At 32.3% G+C, this 20,493-nt stretch overlaps 1 protein-coding gene across 2 annotated transcripts; it reads right to left on the bottom strand.

Moving 5' to 3' along the window:
* Positions 1-3,816: 3,816 nt before the first annotated feature.
* LOC134712571 (calmodulin-A-like) lies at positions 3,817-20,374 on the bottom strand. 2 transcript variants are annotated; one of them, XM_063574271.1, is made up of 6 exons: positions 20,308-20,374; positions 15,531-15,661; positions 10,157-10,190; positions 8,704-8,847; positions 6,760-7,002; positions 3,817-4,990 (listed from the first exon to the last, which is right to left on the bottom strand). In XM_063574271.1, the coding sequence occupies exons 2-6, from the start codon at positions 15,531-15,533 to the stop codon at positions 4,965-4,967; spliced, it is 450 nt and encodes a 149-aa protein (XP_063430341.1). In that variant the 5' UTR covers positions 15,534-15,661; positions 20,308-20,374; the 3' UTR covers positions 3,817-4,964. The 2 variants fall into 2 exon arrangements, with proteins under 2 accessions (XP_063430341.1, XP_063430340.1); XM_063574270.1 differs by lacking the exon at positions 20,308-20,374 and adding an exon at positions 16,974-17,126.
* Between the last annotated feature and the right edge of the window lie 119 nt (positions 20,375-20,493).

The following is a 20,493-nucleotide window of genomic DNA, read 5'->3' as shown; positions in this document are numbered from 1 at the left end:
CAGCATAGTATCAGAATCTGACGGCCGTCTTCCTGTGGAAACCGAACCTGTAATAATTCAATCCTGTTATTCAATTGCGGACATTTATCACAATTAAGTTCAAGACATTGATTCGATGATCTTTAGACTTTATGATGTGGAATCAGATTTAAGAACATAAATACAGAATTTTAAAATAAATTCTTTAGGACTTTTGTTGATTGAAGATGAATGTAGATCTGTACAGTGAAGGTTAACTACTAACTATACATTAGAATCAGGTGTCTGTCCCCTTCCTAAATAGTAGCAGGCAACAACAAACCCCTAAAGACGAACAAAAAGTTGATGGTCTAAGGTTCATGTGGACCCTATGGCTAAAATGGCTGTATTTTCAACTCATAATGTACTCTGAGTACAGGCAAACCTGTGCATATGGAAAGGTTTTAAGGCATAGCGTGCCCTAGATAAAAATAATTCAAATGCATTGTATGATTTAGATAATTCATAACTTAACTGGATTTTGCGTTATACTTTTTTTTCGTCCCTGCAGAAGATGATATAATTAACAAACAGCTGAGTTTACCTTGATATGGTCCACTCAGGTACACAGTTTAAATAACCAATTATTGTTAGGTATCTATTGTCCATCTAATGTCCATGTCAATCAATACTGCTTACTTCAATTATTACCTGTAGGGAAGTTTTCAAAACTGTTTCCTAACTTAGTCTATTTTGCACCTTCTGGAGAAATGAAAAAAAGTGCACGGTAAAATCCTGGTAAGTTTTTTATTTTCTAAAACATAAAACATATTTGAAATTTATTTATCTAGAGCATGCTATGCCTGAAAATTTGTACAAATGTACAGGTTTTTTTGTACTCAGAGTAAATTCTGAGGTAAAAATACGGCCATTTAAACCAAAGGGTCCACATGAACCTTAAAATAGCTTCAACCTAAAATAACAATTATAAAACATTTTACAACTTTTCAAATATTACAGAGAGGCGAAAGATATACCAAAGGAAAATTCAAACTCAACAGTCAAAAAGGCAAAATTATTATACTGCTTTTCAAAAGTCAAACATCGATTGAGATGAAACAAATCTGTTTTTCAAACTAAACACGATGGTAACATACAACTATGAAAGTAAACCATGGAACAACAGAAACACTAAATCGCAACAAAAACAAACGAAAATAAACCCACAATGACACAAAAAAAAACCACACTATATACTACTATAAAGTATATTCTTTTCACACTTTGAATGACAAAATTATTTTATATCTCAGCCTGTGTGACGTTTACATTCTGACGTCAAACGCGCGATTCTACGTCAGAATTACTGTTAATCTAACCATTCGGTCCCAGTACTTAAATAAAGGCAACAGTAGTATACCGCTGTTCAAAACTCATAATCCTTCCGGTGTATCTGAGATCATCCATAAGTTTTGGTGGGGTTCGTGTTGCTTAGTCTTTAGTTTTCTATGTTGTTTCTTGTTTACTATTATTTCTCTGTTTGCCTTCTTTTTCTTAGCTATAGCGTTGTCAGTTTGTTTTCGATCTATGAGTTTGACTGTCTCTCCGGTATCTTTCGCCCCTCGTTTACATAGTCGGAGTAGCAGTTGAAAGCTCTTAAATACCGAACAACTTTAAAAATACATATCCCATTAAGGTTTCAATTTTTTTTAAGGTCGTTCTAGCTTCTAAGTCATTTGTTCTCTGCATGAAAAATTGGTTTGGTATGAGTCAGAACAATGTGTTTAGGAAGGTTATAATGTACTCTTGCTGACTATTTCTTTATAAATGACTATTTAGCACCTTTAATTCAAATTTGGCTAAGGAAGTCGCTATAAGCATTCTTCGTAATCATGTCTCATTAACATGTTCTCGCCCTGATCTACACGCACCATAGGCGTTGTTTTCTTTTTTAAATTTTGTATTACATTCAAGTTCTAGTAAATCTAATATGTATGCCTGAATTCAACAAATACAAATTACCTAATTTGTCGGATATATTTTTACGAATATTAAAGAGGTGTGATTTATCAAAATAAACAGCTGCGCCATGTAGTAATAAAGTGCCGTATCTCCAAAAGTTTAATTATCATGTTCACCAAAAAAAGTTTCATGAAATTTAGATAAGTGGTTCTCAAGTTACGGTGCAGCATGTGAACGCCGAACAGACAGACGGACAGACGACATTTGTACACCATAATACGTCCCGTCAAAATTTTTACAGGCGTATAAAAATCGACATTCATAGCGCATCATCGTACGTTTTCAGTACAAGCATAACCACGATATTTTCTCTTTCGAACAGCGGTATACTACTGTTGCCCTTATTTAGGAAAGTACAACACGTTAATGATTATGTTCCCTTTTCTAAAACACACGATTATGAATCAAGACTTGGATAAATATTCACATGATTTTTACAAACTATTACACTAAAAATAACATTTATTCTCGTGAACTTGTTAAATTTTGGACTCAACCCGGAAATTTGTTTTGTTAGGGGTCATTCAACAATACTTAGGAGAAACCACTTGACTTTTGTACAATATTATCGAATTATAGTATTGTTGTTCATCATATAATTGCGACATTTCCGCCAATAGGATGTATCTCATGATTTCAAATGTTTCTTGTTTCTAAAGTGGTTTTCTGACAACTGTCAGGACAAAGTTCAAGTATTTCCTACGTTTGTTTTAAGTTATCAACATGTATTGTATGATGAGAAAAATGTAAAAAAAATATATATTCCTGTCTATTCAAATGTCTTACTCCATGTCTAACTCTAAGGTTCAAAACGACAGTGTAGAGAGATTTATTATACAAAATATCCTTTAAAACGAATTCATTTATAAGATTCAGAAAAGATTTTAAAATTCAAACAGGCAAAAAAAAGTTCAAACACATCAAATGAATGAAATAAAAACCTATGAATTTTAACACGTTATATAGAAAGCTTATTGTTGAAGGTTGTATTATATTGATGATGATGCGGCGGTAATCGATCACCAATCAATCAGTGTGTTATGTTGCCATCAGTTTTATCATTTGTGTTGCTTAGTTGCTGATTCGTTTGCTTTTATGGCCTTTCCGTTTTGAAGTCCCTCGGAGTCCAGTATTTTTGTGATTTTTTTTAATACTTCCTTTTACTTGCATTCATAATTATTAAGTAGTTTAGATACTAGTAATCATTTTCGAATAAGCAAGTATTGTATATCTTAAAATTAAGCACCGGATTTGGCTTCGGCAAATAAACATTTCGAATTGTATCACTGCCATCATGTCTTCAATTAATTGCTTTGTTGTATGGGTTTTGATCAAGAAAGTTTCATTGACAGTAATGATATTTTCTTAATGAAAACTCGTCTTAAGGTTTGATCCTTTGATACATATTTTAACGCATATTATATACATTTATTTTGTCTATTTATTTGCTGTTTAAAATAAACTATAAAATACAGAAAAACCTGTCTGAAAGGTCGCTCGTTCATTTCTGTGTAATAATAAAAGACGCATATAGAATTGATAGGATTGGATTTAGAGAAACACATTATAACTATAAAAAGTCAATTTGTATGTGCAAATTAACAGTTTCTGGGAAAACTACATTTGATGATAAAGTGCCTTCACCAAAAATTGCATTTTTCTTTGAAGCCTCCCATAAAATGTGATATTTATCTTTATTTAAGTTTGTACTACTATAAGTTGCGTGGCAGATAAGGTGAGAATTAATAAAATTGAAATAATTAAAAGTCATAAACTAAAAGTAGACAGTTCATTGGGTTCTATCCATTGCAGATTGTATTTAATGCTCAAAAAGCAAAGATTATACTTGTTATTTTAATTGTTTACTTCCATTATAAGCTATGTAATGAATACTTTTCCAGTATCTACAATATACATTACAGATAAATATCCGTTAAAATCATGTATAAAAACTCATAACTTATAAGTATGTCATGCGTAAATTTGAAATATATGTTTTGATTGAATGTTGGTGTGTAATGTCACATTCAACTCATCTGTCTTGATCATGCCGTATGTTTTCTATTGGTTGAGGATGACTAAATAGTACCCTGAGCGAACAACCGATATCTGCAGGAAAACTGGCGATCATTGTCAATACAGGTTAGAGTCAAACGCATTTTGCTGTGTGTGGTTTGGACTCACAACCTCAGTGCTGACAGCATAATGATTACTATAAATGATTTTGCAAAATCTGCTGTAGAATATACTTGAAATAGATAAATGAATAAAAACTAGATACCTTGACGAGAAGAAAGGATCATGTGATGGTCCATTTAATATGTCCCATTTACCGTGAAAGGATTTTTATTAATTCACACAGTGAAAAGTATGTAACAAAACTGTGTGAAATACTATTTCAAAAAGCTATAACACAACAAAACCGACTGTTGAACGGAATTCTCGAAAGATGTCCTTCTTCTCAATGTTACCAATTTAAAAACATATTTATTGGTCCCAATATCTTTTTTCACGTTTATTTTGTTCGTAAACGACTATCGACTTAAAATATATTTTGCGGTTTTATTTTTTAATGTTCACATACTTTACAATGTTTATGTGACGAAATCAAGCAAAGTATACTAACATACGGACAGATTTTGAGCTTGAAAACAGGACGTGATTTATTTCTTCTTAATATCTTCAAGTTAAGAAAACATTTTGTCCGACTAAATAAATAATGAATAGAACAAAAAAATACGATATACCACACGCAGTGAAACCCGAGTAGTTCTTCGCATATAGTTCTCCAAATTATATGAATGCACTGAAGGACGAAAGATAACTCAACTTAAAATGTAGAGATGACATTGTAGTATCATCAAAGCAACTTATTTTGTTACTAACGATCTACGAATGTGTCTTTATAAAAGTCGATTTAGCACCATTATCAACTTCAGAATAATTATAAGTCTTGCTTTCTTTTTTGCTTCTTTATAACTGGTTCATTTTGTCAATATTTTGACAAATTCTGAAAAATAAATGAAAGAAATGTAGCATAAATGAGTAACTAAGTATGCAAAATATATTGAATATCTAGAGTAATATTTATTGAATTAAACATATAATTAGGATGCTTATGCTATGTGATTTACATAAGTAATCACATGCTGTGAGGGAATTCAAGTTAATGTACACTATGTATCCCACTTAAGTGAATGAAAAATCAGTATTGGTAGAAAATCTAAAAATCAAAACAGAAACATGATCGCCTTTAATGTGTTATACAGGTTCGGTGAAGTTTAAGATCATCTTTGTCTTTTTACTGTATACGTACGTTTATAGTGTTTTTACAAGATGCGTAGATAGACAATTACTAATTGAACTATAGAATATGCCTAATATATATAAAGAAAATGTTGGTGAGAAAAGGAGCAACCTTGGTTCCAATTATAAAGCCAAATATAATATGCTGAATATCCTTATACCAAACGTAACAAATATGTGTTCAATAAAATTTAAAAAAAAACATCATGTCAGATTTACAATCTCTTGACACAAAGTATTCAGATTATATTTGCAAATAATTCCGCTAAAGCAGCTGCTAGGGGTCGTGTTCAACTTGCAGTGAGATTAGTGCATTCTAAAAAAAAATATTCATTCGTGTCGAAGAACTTATCGTGATTTTGAGATAAAGAACAGCAATAAACGCGCAGAGTCTTTGCTTTTTGTGTGTTTTTTTCGTTGCTGTGCATGTACTGACTTAAATGTTGTGTCATGGATGGATACCAAATATGGTTTATTTGAGTATTCTTTATTCTTGTTTTTTTTTATATCAACATTATACATTCGTGTTTCAAAGAACAGTCAATTATTCACTGAGTGTTTTATAAGGGCTATACGTATTATATTTTGCTATCCTATGTACGTCACTGTAGAAAGCAGGGTCAATACAAAAACAATTATTAGACTAAATTTCTTATTAGTTTACCGTCTTGAAAATAGTGGTTTCTGAGGAAATTACATGTGTTGGTAAATCAATGAGATTCTGCAGACCTGTATATATAATACCAGTTGGAATTCTAGCTTTAGTCAACATTGATTAGCAATAATTCCATAATACTGATAATGTGCAGATGTTTCAATGATAGTACAAATAAAAATATTGGTTTATTGCACAATACTGCCTGTTTATTGGAATTACACAATTGCATTGCCTGTAACGTTTCAATCTTTACTTATATGTGACCTTGAGATGATTAACCAGTTTGATTCAAACTGTCAACATATGAACAGTATATGAAACAGTAAAATTATCTAACCTAAAAAGAAAAGACTATCGTGAAATTAAAAAAGCCTCTTACTTCCAAACCTTACTTCAAACCCTCACATTTTCCACTTTATTAACGTTTATCCTTTTATCGTTATCGTGTCCTGTCGATATCTGATGTTCAGGAATCTTATGTTCAGTAGTTGTCGTTAGTTGATGTGGGTTATAAGTGTGATGTGGTTTATAAGTATTTGTCGTTTCTTGTATTTATATATAGATTAGACCGTTTGTTTTCCCGATTTAATGATTTTACACTAGAAAATTGTATGGCCCTTTAAAGCTTGCTGTTCGATGTAAGCCAGGGCTCCGTGTTGAAGACCATACTTTGACCTATAATGGTTTACTTTTATAAATTGTGACTTTTGACTTGTCTCATTGGCACTCATACCACATCTTATTATATCAACTTGTCAATACACTATTATGTTAAGAACAATCTATCAATCAACATTGTATTATATGCTACTAACCTTGGTAGTTAATGCATCCATCCCCGTCTATATCTATCTCTTTCATTATTTTCTTTATTTTCTTCTCTGATATTTTTTCGCCAAGTCGTGCCATTGCTTTCTTAAACTCCTTCACAGTTATCAAACCGTTGCCGTCAAGATCAAACGAATTAAATGCCTTTCTGTATTCGTCTGTTTGCAATGTTTGTTCTCTTTGTTCGGTCATCATGGCAACAAATTCTGCAAACTCTATTGTCCCACTGCCTATATATAATTATTCAAAAGATGCAATGTAACACCTATCATGGCAGTAGTTGGTTTTTAAAACACCAAGCCACAAGTGTTATTGAATTCATTTCACACAAGGGTTATTTTTCAAAAAGTTCTGCAATATTTTTCAGTGTCACAGCTTTATAAGTCAAGATTTTTTTAGGTTATAACCTTATTATCACGCATCTGAGGGTAGGCTCAAAAATACCTATTTAGGAAAAAAAAAATACGTTTGTACGTATAATAAGATGCGCCTATGACCTATGCGTCGGATATCGCTCACCATTAAATGATGCCATTTAGATAATAGTTTTCTCCTTATCAGTAATTTACCAATTTGAAGAATGAATAATATTGATATACATTTTCAAATATTATAATAAATACATATCTTCTAGTATTTCATACACCAATAGTATTTATCACATTATTTTAAGATAGAATTAAAAACAGGACATTATCTCCAAAATATCCGTACTTAGTCGTCCTCCAAGGCCCTACAACTCGATTGGTTATACAGCAAATGACGATCACAACATCCATGCGCATAATATGATTAGTTTATTAGTTTAACTGTTTACAATTTCTTTATATCTCTTTGTAATCAAAGTAGGACCCACACATTATGGCTAGTACAATCATCATTATAAAGGGCAATAACTCCAATAAACAGCAAAATGACAATTTCGGTCATGTATCTTTATTGGTATAATAATAAGTATATCTTTGGCTAATCATCAGTACGTGTCATCTATGTATACTGTTCAATCTGCTTTTTAAAAGTGCAATACTTTTTACCAAGCACTAGGTCGATACCACTGCTAGTGGAATGCTAAGTCCCGAGGGTCATAATCAATTACTCAGTACTGTTATGTTTAACCTATTATTCTTTCCACATTCAACATTGATAAGTATAGATTATCGGGTTTTCTACACATTTATCTCGTAAAATAGCAACCGCTTGACACAATGTGAATCTTTTTTGGCCAGTGACTATTACTGGTCTTATCCCCTTCCCTAAGACAGTTTTACGCTTGACGAAATAAAGCTTGCTAACTTCTCCTCAGACATTGTAATGTCGCTAATAATGCCTGCTCTTGTTTCAAAGCCGTGAATGGTGATATGTGCAGGGAGGTATAGCCAAAGGGAAGGACTATAAATTTAGATATCATTCAGAAAATGGGGATTTCAACTCAATCATGCAAAGATAGCCTCATTGGATATTGCTAGGTCTCTTTTAGTTTTTTTTAAGCATGACAAGTATTCAAGTATTTATACATTCCTGACTTTTAAATGTCAGATTTTGGGGCAAGACCACATGTAACACTAAGTGCCGCGTATGAACTCACCAAATTTAAACAAGTTTTGTTTTTGTATACCTCTTTTCCGTGGCAATGTTTTGTATTTATCATTATATGTTCGCAATGCCATAATCGAAATATTTAGTATCACTACAGACATTTTTCACATATCTTGTATAAAGGTTAAACATAGTATAATGACATGATTAGATATCTTTAATTTTCCAGGATATGGTTGCATATTATAACAGACAAATTAAACACCGAATGTATCTAATAGTGATATAAATATTGACAAAAATATATCCCATCAATTGTCAGTATAATAAATATAAATGGATACATTTGAAATAAGTCTATTGATATTTACTGATAATTAATTTACAAATCATACCGTCTTTGTCGACTCGTCTCATTATTCTTTTAATTTCTGCATCCGATGGGTTCTCTCCCATTGATTTAAGGAAGGTACGTAACTCTTTACAGGATATTTTCCCATCCCCATTGGTATCAAAGGCACGAAAGGCGTCTTTATATTCTATCATAAAAAAAGACAAATATTCCTCATCTTTGAACGTGATCTATTTTGTTTAAAATAAAATAGCACAATACAAGTAGACTAGCAAAATGCTTATCAAAGCGTCGCTGTTTGAAGTGATATTGCATAATATATGTAGAGTGTGAATTGTGAAATCTTGAAAGTCACATAAACAAATTAAAGAATAGGACTTTGAACTCATGCACCAATAAGTAGGGGAGATGTCCGTACAAATGACCCCGTCTATTGTTTCTGTTTATTCAAAATTGGTATTCTTGTTTGAAATAAATATCATGAGTTTGAGCAAAAAAAAATAAGTTAACTTAATTGTCCCAGATAGACGTGAAAGCAGAGAAGGATAATTGTTCTTAAAACACATCTTAAAGGATTTCAAACCTACACCAAGTTAATGTGCAATGCCTGTCAACATCAAAGCATTGACTATAATACAATAAGATCCCACTAAAATGTGTTCAGTAATACAGTGTATTATGTCTGTCGTCGATAAAATAGCCTTATATAAAGGGTTTCTTTAACGACTTGTAAATGGAGAGTTGTCTCATTGACCCTCATACCACATCTTCTTATATCTATTGATTAGGTTAGCAAACACAAATAGACCCACATATATTATGCTCAGCACCAAGAATTCCGAGGATATATCATTGCTTGTATCGATATTCATCTTTAAAGACGTTTTTCTTGAAAATCAAAGGTTCCACTAAAAGCTACACAGTAGACAAGATTTTGTTATTTGTTTCGTTAATCTGTGATATATCATAATGAAATGCAGCCAAGACTTTTCAAAATTGGAATATATAAAACAAACTTTCCGATAACTTTTTTTGCACCAATTTTTGACGAAATGCTATAGATGCCGACAGAACTTGTTGGGACTTAAGCTTTCTCTTTCGGTCTCTTTCTTGTAATGCTTCTGTAAATCTTTTGTGTTTAAAAAAAATTATCTTCATATTTATTTTCAATCAATAACATTCACTACCAATAAACGGAATATTTTATGGGAACAAAAATGACACAATCTTACACAGACCACCTGTGGCATAGTAATAAAGGAAATTCTAGAGACATTGCTTCATCGTCTCTTAATCTGAGTCTAATCTCATATGTAGAATTTGATATAGTAACAGGAAACAGCTATCCGTATCAAACAACTACGACCATGAAGTTTGAGCTGGGAAAATATCCAGCACAGATATAATGAAAAACAAACATCACACGTGTATAATTTAGAGTATATATGTATATTGAAGTTCTAAAACTCAAGTGCTAAGAATCAGAAAATACTTACCGTTTATCTGTTCCTTGGTTGGTGGCTTTTCAGCCTGTAATAAAAGAAAAAAAGTGAACTAAATCTAATACGGAATATATCATCGCAACGATCCAATAATAAATGTTTTTTGTTGTTATGTCTATTATTTGGCATCTGTCGTCCGTTAACAAAAGTATTCTGAGACTCCTCTGAAAAAACGGTTCCAATTGAAATCATAACCAGTCTATAGTCATTATTAGAGTAGCTGGTTTAAAAGTTGTTTCAAGTTGGTAAGTCGACTTCTTATTGAAGTTTTTGCTCGTAAGTGGCATTTTTTCTTATTCGTCAATTATGCTTTTAACTAGAAAATATAATAGATAGATACGAGGAACTTTAAAAAGCAAAAAAGCGACCATTATTGGGCGTGACACGTGAATGGCATTGTTTACCATTTGTTTTAAAATAGATAAACAGAAACTCTAAAATAGAACATATATCAGCAGGATAAAATTTTACAAATATGGCTGAAACTCTTAATACTGGTATCCTTCTTTAATACTATTTACAACTAGAGGCTCCAAGAAGGCTGCGTCGCTCACTTGATATTTTTATTTACAATTGATACATGAAATAATGAAACCGTTATATTTTTCCTTTAGATTTTGAGATATAAGCCAAAAACTGCATTTTACCCCTATGTTATATTTTGTGCCGTGTCTGCCATGTTTGTTGCATCATCGGAAAACTAGATATCCTAATGATAATTGTGGCCAAGTTTTGTTTAATTTTTCTCAGTTGTTTCAGAGGAGAAGACTTTTGTAAAAGATTACAAAAAATAAAGAAAAATTGTTAAAATGTGACTTTAAATTTTCAATGTTTTTCACAGATCTTAGTGTAATCATGACATAGAGGGACTGCTGTATTTCAAATCGTAATAGGGACGTCATATTAGAATATACATTTTACCCATATGCTCTACTTTTAGCCATGGCGGCCAACTTGGTTGGTTGGCTTGGTCATCGAACATTTTATAAAAACTAGATATCCCAATGATGATTGAGGCCACGTTTGGTTATATTTGGCTCAGTACTTTCAGAGAAGAAGAATAACCAAACCTTTAAACAGACTTATTCGAAAAGGATATAGTTATACTAGCTACTGTTGTCGGGTAATTAAGGATTGCATATGTTGTTATTAGTATTGACTAGAACACACCCGCGAAATCGCGGGCATATACAGCTTTTGAACTGTTGTAGGATGATTTTTTGTAAAAGATATTATGTACGGAGAATTACATAAAGGTATCTGCCTTTTTCCAAAGTCCGATATGTTTCCTTTCTGTTAAATTCAATTATATTCGTGTTTCTTGCCTACGACCACAATGCTTCTCCTTTGCAAAAATGCTTCTTTTGGTAAAAGTCAAATCAAATTAAAAATTTACACCGTTTCAAACATGAATTAAATGTAACTTTTTATATATATATACCCTTATTAGTCTAAAAAATGCTTCTATGACAATCCATCAGTACTTTTTTTTTGAGAGCCTTATTAACATGCCAATGGCAGGATTTGAATCATGTATAAATGACTTATAGCGACTAAGGCTAATTTGAGGGGTTGTCGATCGGAGGGGTCCTGATCCCGAAATCCCGGGCTTAAAACCACGAAATACCGAGATTCAGAATTAACAGAAATTAATATCCCGAAATCAAAAAATATATTCCCGGATATTGTAAGGATCAATCCCCAAATCCCGAGCTTAAAAACACCCGATCCCGACGCCTGCCACCCTCTTATCTCTACCTTACTTTCATTTTTGCCAAATCACTATTTTCCCTTTTAACAATAAATTTGTATGCCCCAATTATAGGCATTATGTATTCTAGTCTGTGCACCCGTAGTATAATCGTAGTTTACATGTAGATAAACGCGAACAATATTTGTCCTCTCTAAGGAAGTATAAGAGTTGTGATTTTTTAAATTCCATGACAGAATACAGAGAGTCTCATACCTGCCAACTTTTCAAAATGCCCATGGGGGTTTTGCATGCAAGATGGCTGCCATAGTCCTAAAAAACCTTCAAGGGGGGCTTCAAATACAGTTAAATTTAGTTTTTTTGGCTTCTTCATACTTTTATAAGCCTGTAGTCATTGTAAAATTAATTGTTTTGTTTAAAATTGTGGACAAAATTGCTCTTTCAAAATTTCAAATTGGGAAACTCCATTGGGGAAATCCCCCGCAAATAGTGACAGTTGGCAGGTATGGAGTCTCTATATATTAAAGTAGTATAATCGTAGTTTACATGTAGGTAAACGCGAAAAATAATTGTCCTCTCTAAGGAGGTATAATAGTTGTGGTTCTATATTCCCGGATCTCGTCAGGATCAATCCCCAAATCCCGAGCTTAAAAACACCCGATCCCGACGCCCCGAAAAAGGTCCTGCCACTCTCTAATCTCTACCTTACTTTAATTGTTGCCAAATAAAAATATTTGTCCTCTCTAAGGAAGTATAAGAGTTGTGATTTTTGAAATTCCATGACAGAATACAGAGAGTCTCTATATATTAAGTAGTTTAATCGTAGTTTACATGTAGGTAAACGCGAAAAATAATTGTCCTCTCTAAGGAGGTATAATAGTTGTGGTTCTATATTCCCGGATCTCGTAAGGATCAATCCCCAAATCCCGAGCCTAAAAATACCCGATCCCGACGCCCCGAAAAAGGTCCTGCCACCCTCTAATGGGGGTCTCATATGGGGGTTCCAATCCCGGATCCCGCTTACTGTTTTGTCAGGTTCCCGTATCCCGCTTACACTATGTACGTAAGCAATTTTCAATTTTTTGTCATTTCCCGGGTCCCGCAAGACCTCATTTCCCGTTTTCACGACACTATAATTTGACTTTCACGTTTCCCGCTTCCGAAAAATCGGCAATCCCGCGTCACGCTTAGACCCCAATGAGACCCACTCTAATCTCTACCTTACTTTCATTTTTGCCAAATCACTATTTTCCCTTTTAACAATAAATGTGTATGCCCCAATTATGGGCAATCTGAATAATAATAAGAATAGATGACAAAAGTGACTATGCATGTAACCTATAGGACACAGAGGCATGATGATTGATTTATTGTGGAAGGAAGAGAAGCAACACACAAAATGAGGTCTTCTCGATAGTATAGATACTTCTGGAAATATAAACGGAAGAGGAAGTTGTCAATGAATAAAAGCCGGGGGGATGACGGACACATATCCGGACTTCTTTTTTTCCTTTTTTCTCCCAAAATAACCGAAACTGAATAATCATAAGAATGGATGACAAATGCGACTATGCATGGTACCTATAGGACATACAGTCACAATGATCAATTTATTGTGGAAGGAGGAGAAGCGACACCAAAAATGAGGTCTTCTCGTTTAATAGTATAGATGCACTCATATGGTCTTTTCATCGGAAATAAACACATTTATTCTGAAACCAGTTCTTTGCATGGTACGGGTTATGTTCGTTTCGTATATTTTATGATGGTATGATATTAAACCCCTAATGGGTGGTATTATACTTTATTTTCATTTGTTTATGACTTAATCTTTCAATCAGCTCAATTGGGGTATGAAGCTGGCACAGTGTGCAGTACTTTGCTAATGTATTATTGTCATTTTGCTTAGTTTCTCTATTCTGACATCGCACTCGGACTTCTTTTAAATCGAGATTTACTGTGCGTATTACTTTGTGTTTCTTTATTCTTCATTGTACATGTATAGAGTTTTCTGAAAACCCATTGTTGGGCTTTGGCTGTTGTCAGCTCTTCGGTAGGGTTGTTGTCTCTTTGACATATTCTACATTTCAATTCTCAATTTTATTGTAAAAGAAAATGGACGACGAACGACAGCGACGAAAGCCAAGTGATGAGAAAAACTTACTTGGCCCATTGGGACAGGTGAGCTAAAAAGGGGCAGTTTTTGAAGACACTGGTGAGCGACACAGTCTTTAGGGCTTTTAATTTTAGGATTTGTTTTATTTTGTTGCTTTTTTATATGTGTACATTACTTGAAGCTGTAAATACATACCAACCGTCGTGTCGAGATAATAATGAATACACTCTCTTATTATCATAAACATGACTTGTATCAATTTATGGATTTATTTACCTTACAGACTACATGGAAATGAGAAAATGTTAGTTCAGTTTTCTCCTAGGAATGCACATATCGGACAAAGTTGTTCCAGTAACCGTTGTGTTTGTTTCAAAATTGCTTTATCAGAATTATCAATTAAAAGTTGTGGGAAGACACCAATGGGCCAGTCGCAATCAGAAGTCGTAGGTCAAAGACAACAACATTGCAATAAATTATATACTGGCTGACCTTAAAAATGCAACACTCATTTTGTTGATTTATTTTTCAACCAAATCACGCTTGATCCTCATACAACTATTATTCATGCTAACCATACTTCTTCCACTTTTCTGTGGTTATTGAACCTGCTGGATTATTGAAGTTTCTTAAGCGAAATTTGGACCCCATGAAAGATTTTTTAGAGTTTTTTTTTCTTTGTGAAACAGTTCTTTTAATCCATGGCCACACTTAAATCGGTATAAACATGTTGCCTCACTATATTGCCAAGACTAAGGAATAAAAAACCGAATCAGCCCATAAGAATTTTGCAAACAGGAAAACGTTAACAGGCTGCAACCAGACAATTTGAGATCAGAAACTCGTCTTACTGTCCTTATAACAACGATATATGTAGACGGGATTTGTTGATGACCATCAATGAACAGATCAACATGTAGTGACTACGCAACTTCAATAGATAATATGATTACGCAACGTCATTTGAGAGTCATGATTACGTTCGCAACGTGGAATTGGCTGCAAAAAAACATTCAAAACCCTAAAGTTTCACCCGTATAATTGTCAAAACACACTGTAACAGGTGGAACAAATGCAAAATCAGAGGGTGCAATCGATAACCTGAAACATGCCAAACAGAATTGGTTGACGTTGATGACGATCAATCTGGCATATATTACAGACAGTCATTGCATTCGACGGTGACACATCCATTCGTAAGGGGACACATCCATTGTTAAGGGGAAAACCAGGAATTCATTGTATACCACATGCTTTGAACGATTAAAAATGACGTAATACTATTCAATTCATCTCTCGAACTGCATTTTTTTGTAAATAATTGAGTAATGAATAAAATTTCGGTTCATTAGTTTGTTCCAACAAAAATTGCATATTTGAAAATGGGAATTTAAAAAGAACAATCTAGTGTTGCGTTTCTAAAGTCGGTCAGTATAGCTGCCTAATAACTTAAGGGTAGGCAGTATCTGTTCCATATTAGTGTTGAACAATAAATAGTCAGTGAAATGTGGGGAGCAAAATATAAACAAAAATGTACTCACCATAACATTTGCTTTCTAGGCTATTATTTCTGTTCAATCATGACAACATGTGAAAGTCCAAGTTCGTTTATATCGAATATAATGAACAATATCTATGTCATAACCCAGGTCTAGTTCTTTGTTGTTCAAGCCTTCGAATAAAGAAAAAATAATATTGACATAGTTGTAATCATGTACGATTTAAATGTCTACTAGATGGACATGATAAAACATATTATTGTGAAATGATTTAACGGTATTACTGGTATGTTATTATAGCTTTTAACTCCTCATTTTAAATAATCCAGTGCTTTTAAGTAGATATACAGTACGATTACGCTATGCTCTCTGTCGAATTCATTCTGAAATAATTTATAATTAATCAAGGATTTGTATAGAACTATACAAATCCTTGACACAATTATTTGAATTGGAAGTTTTTAAATGAGGTTTGCGGACAGAGCATTCATGTGAACTACATAAAGTTTTCAATTTAAATCAATATTTTATTTTAAGTCGCATCTCTAATTAACACATATAAAACAGCATTACACTAAGCGTAAAGAATAATATTTTTTTTATAAAAGCATGCAGTATAAATAAATAGAGCCGTGTTGAACAGAATTGTAAGAACACATTGTAGAAAAATCTCGTATTTTAAAACCCAATGTATAAATACATTATTTACAGAAATTAGAAAAAATATATATTTAAATCAAGATAACAGAATTTATCAACACTAAAAATCACAATAAAAACACGTATTTCAGTTTGTCATTAAAAGACATAAAATCAGTATTAAAATGTTTTGCTTTGTCACATTTCTTAATTTCTGAAATCGTTATAGAGTATGCAAGATAACATAGTATGGGCTTCATCTTCTTAATTTTAATTAAGGTACCAGTCTCCAGTTTCCGGTGCATGAAGATGGAGGGAAACAAAATAGTGCATTTTTTTCTGAATTTTTTTCTGAACTCAATTTTTTCTGTTTGATTAGAGATTTATGCTGAATTGAAACATATACATAGACTTTTGAAAAAATATTGCATCTTTTGGGGATATCAATCCAGGAAAGTGGAAGGATATCATGTTTACTGAAAGTGGTGCGGCCTAGTAAAATAGCAAACAGAAAGTAGAAAAAAAATGTTTTGACTTCAGGATTGTGTAACTTTTTATTCCTCGTGGCAAGACCCCCTTTTTTCTCTCGATTAAATCACAATTTCACATTAGTACATACATGACATGAACATGACATTTTTTTTCTATGTAGCATTTTTATTTTTTTATTTTTAAGCAGTTTTGTATGTAAGCCTATGCAGCAGTCAATTACAAGACTGCAACCTTAAAAAAGAGAAAAAAACATTTGAAATCTTATTATCTAATTAGATCAAATATATTGACTTATAAAAGGTGGAGATTAGAGGAGACATTGTTTAATTACTTTACATTACATTGTGTACATACCTTATGTGTTTTTATAAAAGCTGAAATTTCTCTTTTTCTAGTTGTATATTTAACCACAGACATATGTTACAGTATATGTCTCTGATCATACATTTGTATTAATACTGACTATATGTTTTATTATTAATGTTAATAATATATCTGTACCATGGATTCTTCTTTATTAGAATAACATTAACATGTAAAAGCCTGCATGGATTATTCGAATTAATTTAAGTAAGTAATAATTTATTAGATTAACAATAAAACATGTCCATATCTATTCAATTTTAAATTTTCAAGTAGATAACATTTTTTCTGAATTATAGTCATATTTTTTATATGTACCTGTAATTTGTCTGTAAAATCTTATAAGGGATAATGAATTCTACATTCAATTTTAGAAAAAAAAGTCGTTAAAGTGTGAAAATTTTAATGTTTGCATGACTTTTGTATATCACAAAAGATGTACAATTTTGGGGAATATCTGTGAAATTTACCAGAAAAGACATTGAATTCAGTTACAAATATTAGAAATAAAGCTGTCTTAATTATTGTTTTGACATAATATCACTAAAACTTTTTAAAAGTTTGAAAACAAAAATCACAACTTCATGGAAAATGCAAAACGGTAAATCCTGCAAAATATAAGGCTCAAACACACCAAACAAATGGAAATCAAATAAAACTGTTCGGTTAATTCTGGAAAAAAGTAAAACAATGAAATCAGTGTCATATCAACCTTATTTATCTTATCGGATGTTAAATTTTTGAAGATACTTTTTTTTACTTTAATATAATAAATTTTAACAAATATTTTTGTTTTATTTTTGTTTCAATCAAATATGACGAGAGCTAAGTTTTTAAAGCAAGTTTTATAAGTCCCAGCTGTTAATGATTTCTCACTTTTTTGTAAGATGTTTGACATACCGGTGCATTACGTTTATGCTGATATCGTATCCGCTACATCATTTACCGACTTCGTGACAGAGTTTTAGGTTGAAGGACACCGCTTTTTGTTAATCAACAATGCAACACTAACTACCTGGAAGGATTTCACAACAAAATTAAAAAGATACGTCAATGCTCATACCAAACATCTATATATATATATATATACGACACCATCTGACTACCCAAGAAACACCCTAGTATAACTATTGACAAAATGTACAATCATCTAGAATGCACCAGGAACTCGGCATTCAGAAAGATGAAAAAAAACAAGTAATAAACACAATTTTTCCGCTACTGAAAATATAATAAGACAATATCAATATCTTTTTGAAACTTTGTACATACTTACTCATTAAATTACAGCTGTTTTCATTACATAAAACTTAATTTAACCCATACCAAAGATCATGGCACATAAGCTGAGTATGTTCAGATTTGGGATGCTTCCCCTTATGTTAGAAACTGGTCGTAATTGTGGGTGTAACAGGAGATGCCCGGATTTTGTAAAATAGGCAAAGATAACTGTGTAGAAAACGAATTATGTTTCCTCATTAACTGTAATCATTACATTAATTTAAGAGCTCAACCTGTATCAATAATTTAAAATGTTTATATTCTATAAAAGATGAACACTTTAAGTATTATCTATGTCAACATCGGAGGAGATAAACTGCTGAATATATATTGCAAGCTTCCAGTAAGGGAAAAAAGCTGATAGTAGGAAACTTTTCTAAATTGATTATATTTTGTTCGTCGTACTGTATTAGACATTAATATTTTAAATAACTTGTAGGCCAAAAACTGACGAGTGTTCTGTGAATTGATTTTATTTACATCGTAATATTCCCTATTTGTCAAAAACACATGTTGCTATAATAAATAATTTAGTTAGTTAATGAGTAAGTTACCGAGTAATAGACACCAAACTGCGGCTACTGAAAAGATTGATACCAACCTGAACTCATCAACGTGATAAATTACTGACGAAGCGTCTAATCTACTTCAATTACTTTGTGAAATATTTATATGTATTGTATTGTGGACTTTTTTGTCGTCGTTTTACTCCAAACGCGAAATTTTCTCGCTGTATTGAAGACTCATTGGTGGCCTTCGGCTGTGTTCTGCTCTTTGGTCGGGTTGTTGTTTCTTTGACATATTCCCCATTTCCATTCTCCATTTTATATCAATCATATTGACCTAAGCATTGTTCATCAAGTTACTGTTGATGCATTTGTGTCATTGTCAATGAAAACTTTATATTAATGGCGAATAGTAATTAGACACTATTATAAATAAATTGCATTTCTTTGTTGTTAGTTGTTAGTTAAATCATTCTATTGAATTGGAACTAAGTTATTGGAAAAAAAGTTTTATCACAAAAATAAAAGAGTAATTAGGGACGACATCAAAATTTCAATGAAGGATAGAAAACTTAATTCATATAGTTTTTTTAATGACCCCCCTACCCCCCTCTTAAGTTAACTTGGGAAAAATTGATTGACCCATATGGATATATGTAAAATCGATGTAGAATAAACAAAACTTGCAGGAAGTTTAAACCCCCCCCCCCCACCCCCCACCCCCACCCCCAAACTATTTGAATTAAGTTTTTTATCCTTTATTGATCTTTTGATGTCATCCCTTAACAATGAAAGATTGGATATATGAGAAATCACAGATAAGCTATACCTATAGAGTTGGAAAAGACATTACAATCGTGTGCTCGTTCCCCTTTTTGTCTATTTGGGTTAAAATCTTCCCTCAAATGAAAGATGATTTATAGGCAAAATAAAAGTAAACTAAAACTTAAGCCAATAAAAACTTTTGAAATTGACGACATACTTTTGAAGTAAAAATTGTTATAACAAAAGGTGGATGCTACGAATCGGACATTGAAATCTTATATTAGAAATAAGAATATATGGTATGAGTGCCAATGAGACAACTCTCCTACCAAGTCACAATGTGTAAACATAAACAAATATAGGTCAATAACGGCCTTCAACACAGAGCCTTGCAAGCTATAAAGGGCCAATCATACGACTCGTGTACAACAATTTAAACAGGAAAATCAACGGTCTAATATATATAATAAAAAAAAACAAGAAACGAGAATCACGTATGAACACAGTAACAAACGAAAACCACTGACCAACAGGTCGAAGTTGAAGAAAAATTGACAATGTCATAACAAAAATGATGAAGAGACAAGCAAGTCCATAATACAATAAAACTACAGAACAACGCGAACCTCCGTCACCATCTCAGTATCTACATTTTTTTTTAATTTCTTATACAACTCTTTTGTATTATTTTTTTGTATATATAAACCTGTATCTAAACACGTACCTTAACGCTTTGTTCTTATAAGTAATACAAATATAAAACATTATCTTACCGTCTATTGCTTACAGTGATCCCTGATACTTATGGTTTTATTTGTCTCTGGTGGTACTAAGATAATTCTGTAATTATATAATCTATAATCATAAACGTACAATTGCAGCACACCAATATAACCTGTAACTCCACCATTGATCAGTTAATGAACAAATATAGGCAATACATATAACATCTCGAGAGA

The sequence above is a fragment of the Mytilus trossulus genome, chromosome 3 (genome assembly GCF_036588685.1).
Source record: "Mytilus trossulus isolate FHL-02 chromosome 3, PNRI_Mtr1.1.1.hap1, whole genome shotgun sequence".
Taxonomy (NCBI): domain Eukaryota; kingdom Metazoa; phylum Mollusca; class Bivalvia; order Mytilida; family Mytilidae; genus Mytilus; species Mytilus trossulus.
The sequence above is the reverse complement of the archived record's forward strand: the minus strand, read 5'-3'. Positions and strand labels throughout refer to the sequence as shown.

Coding starts and splice junctions, on each gene's coding strand:
- LOC134712571 (XM_063574271.1), bottom strand. Junction 8,848..10,156: donor AACCAAGGAACAGATAAACG/GTAAGTATTTTC, acceptor TTTTTATGATAG/AATATAAAGACGCCTTTCGT. Junction 7,003..8,703: donor GAGACGAGTCGACAAAGACG/GTATGATTTGTA, acceptor AATTATATATAG/GCAGTGGGACAATAGAGTTT.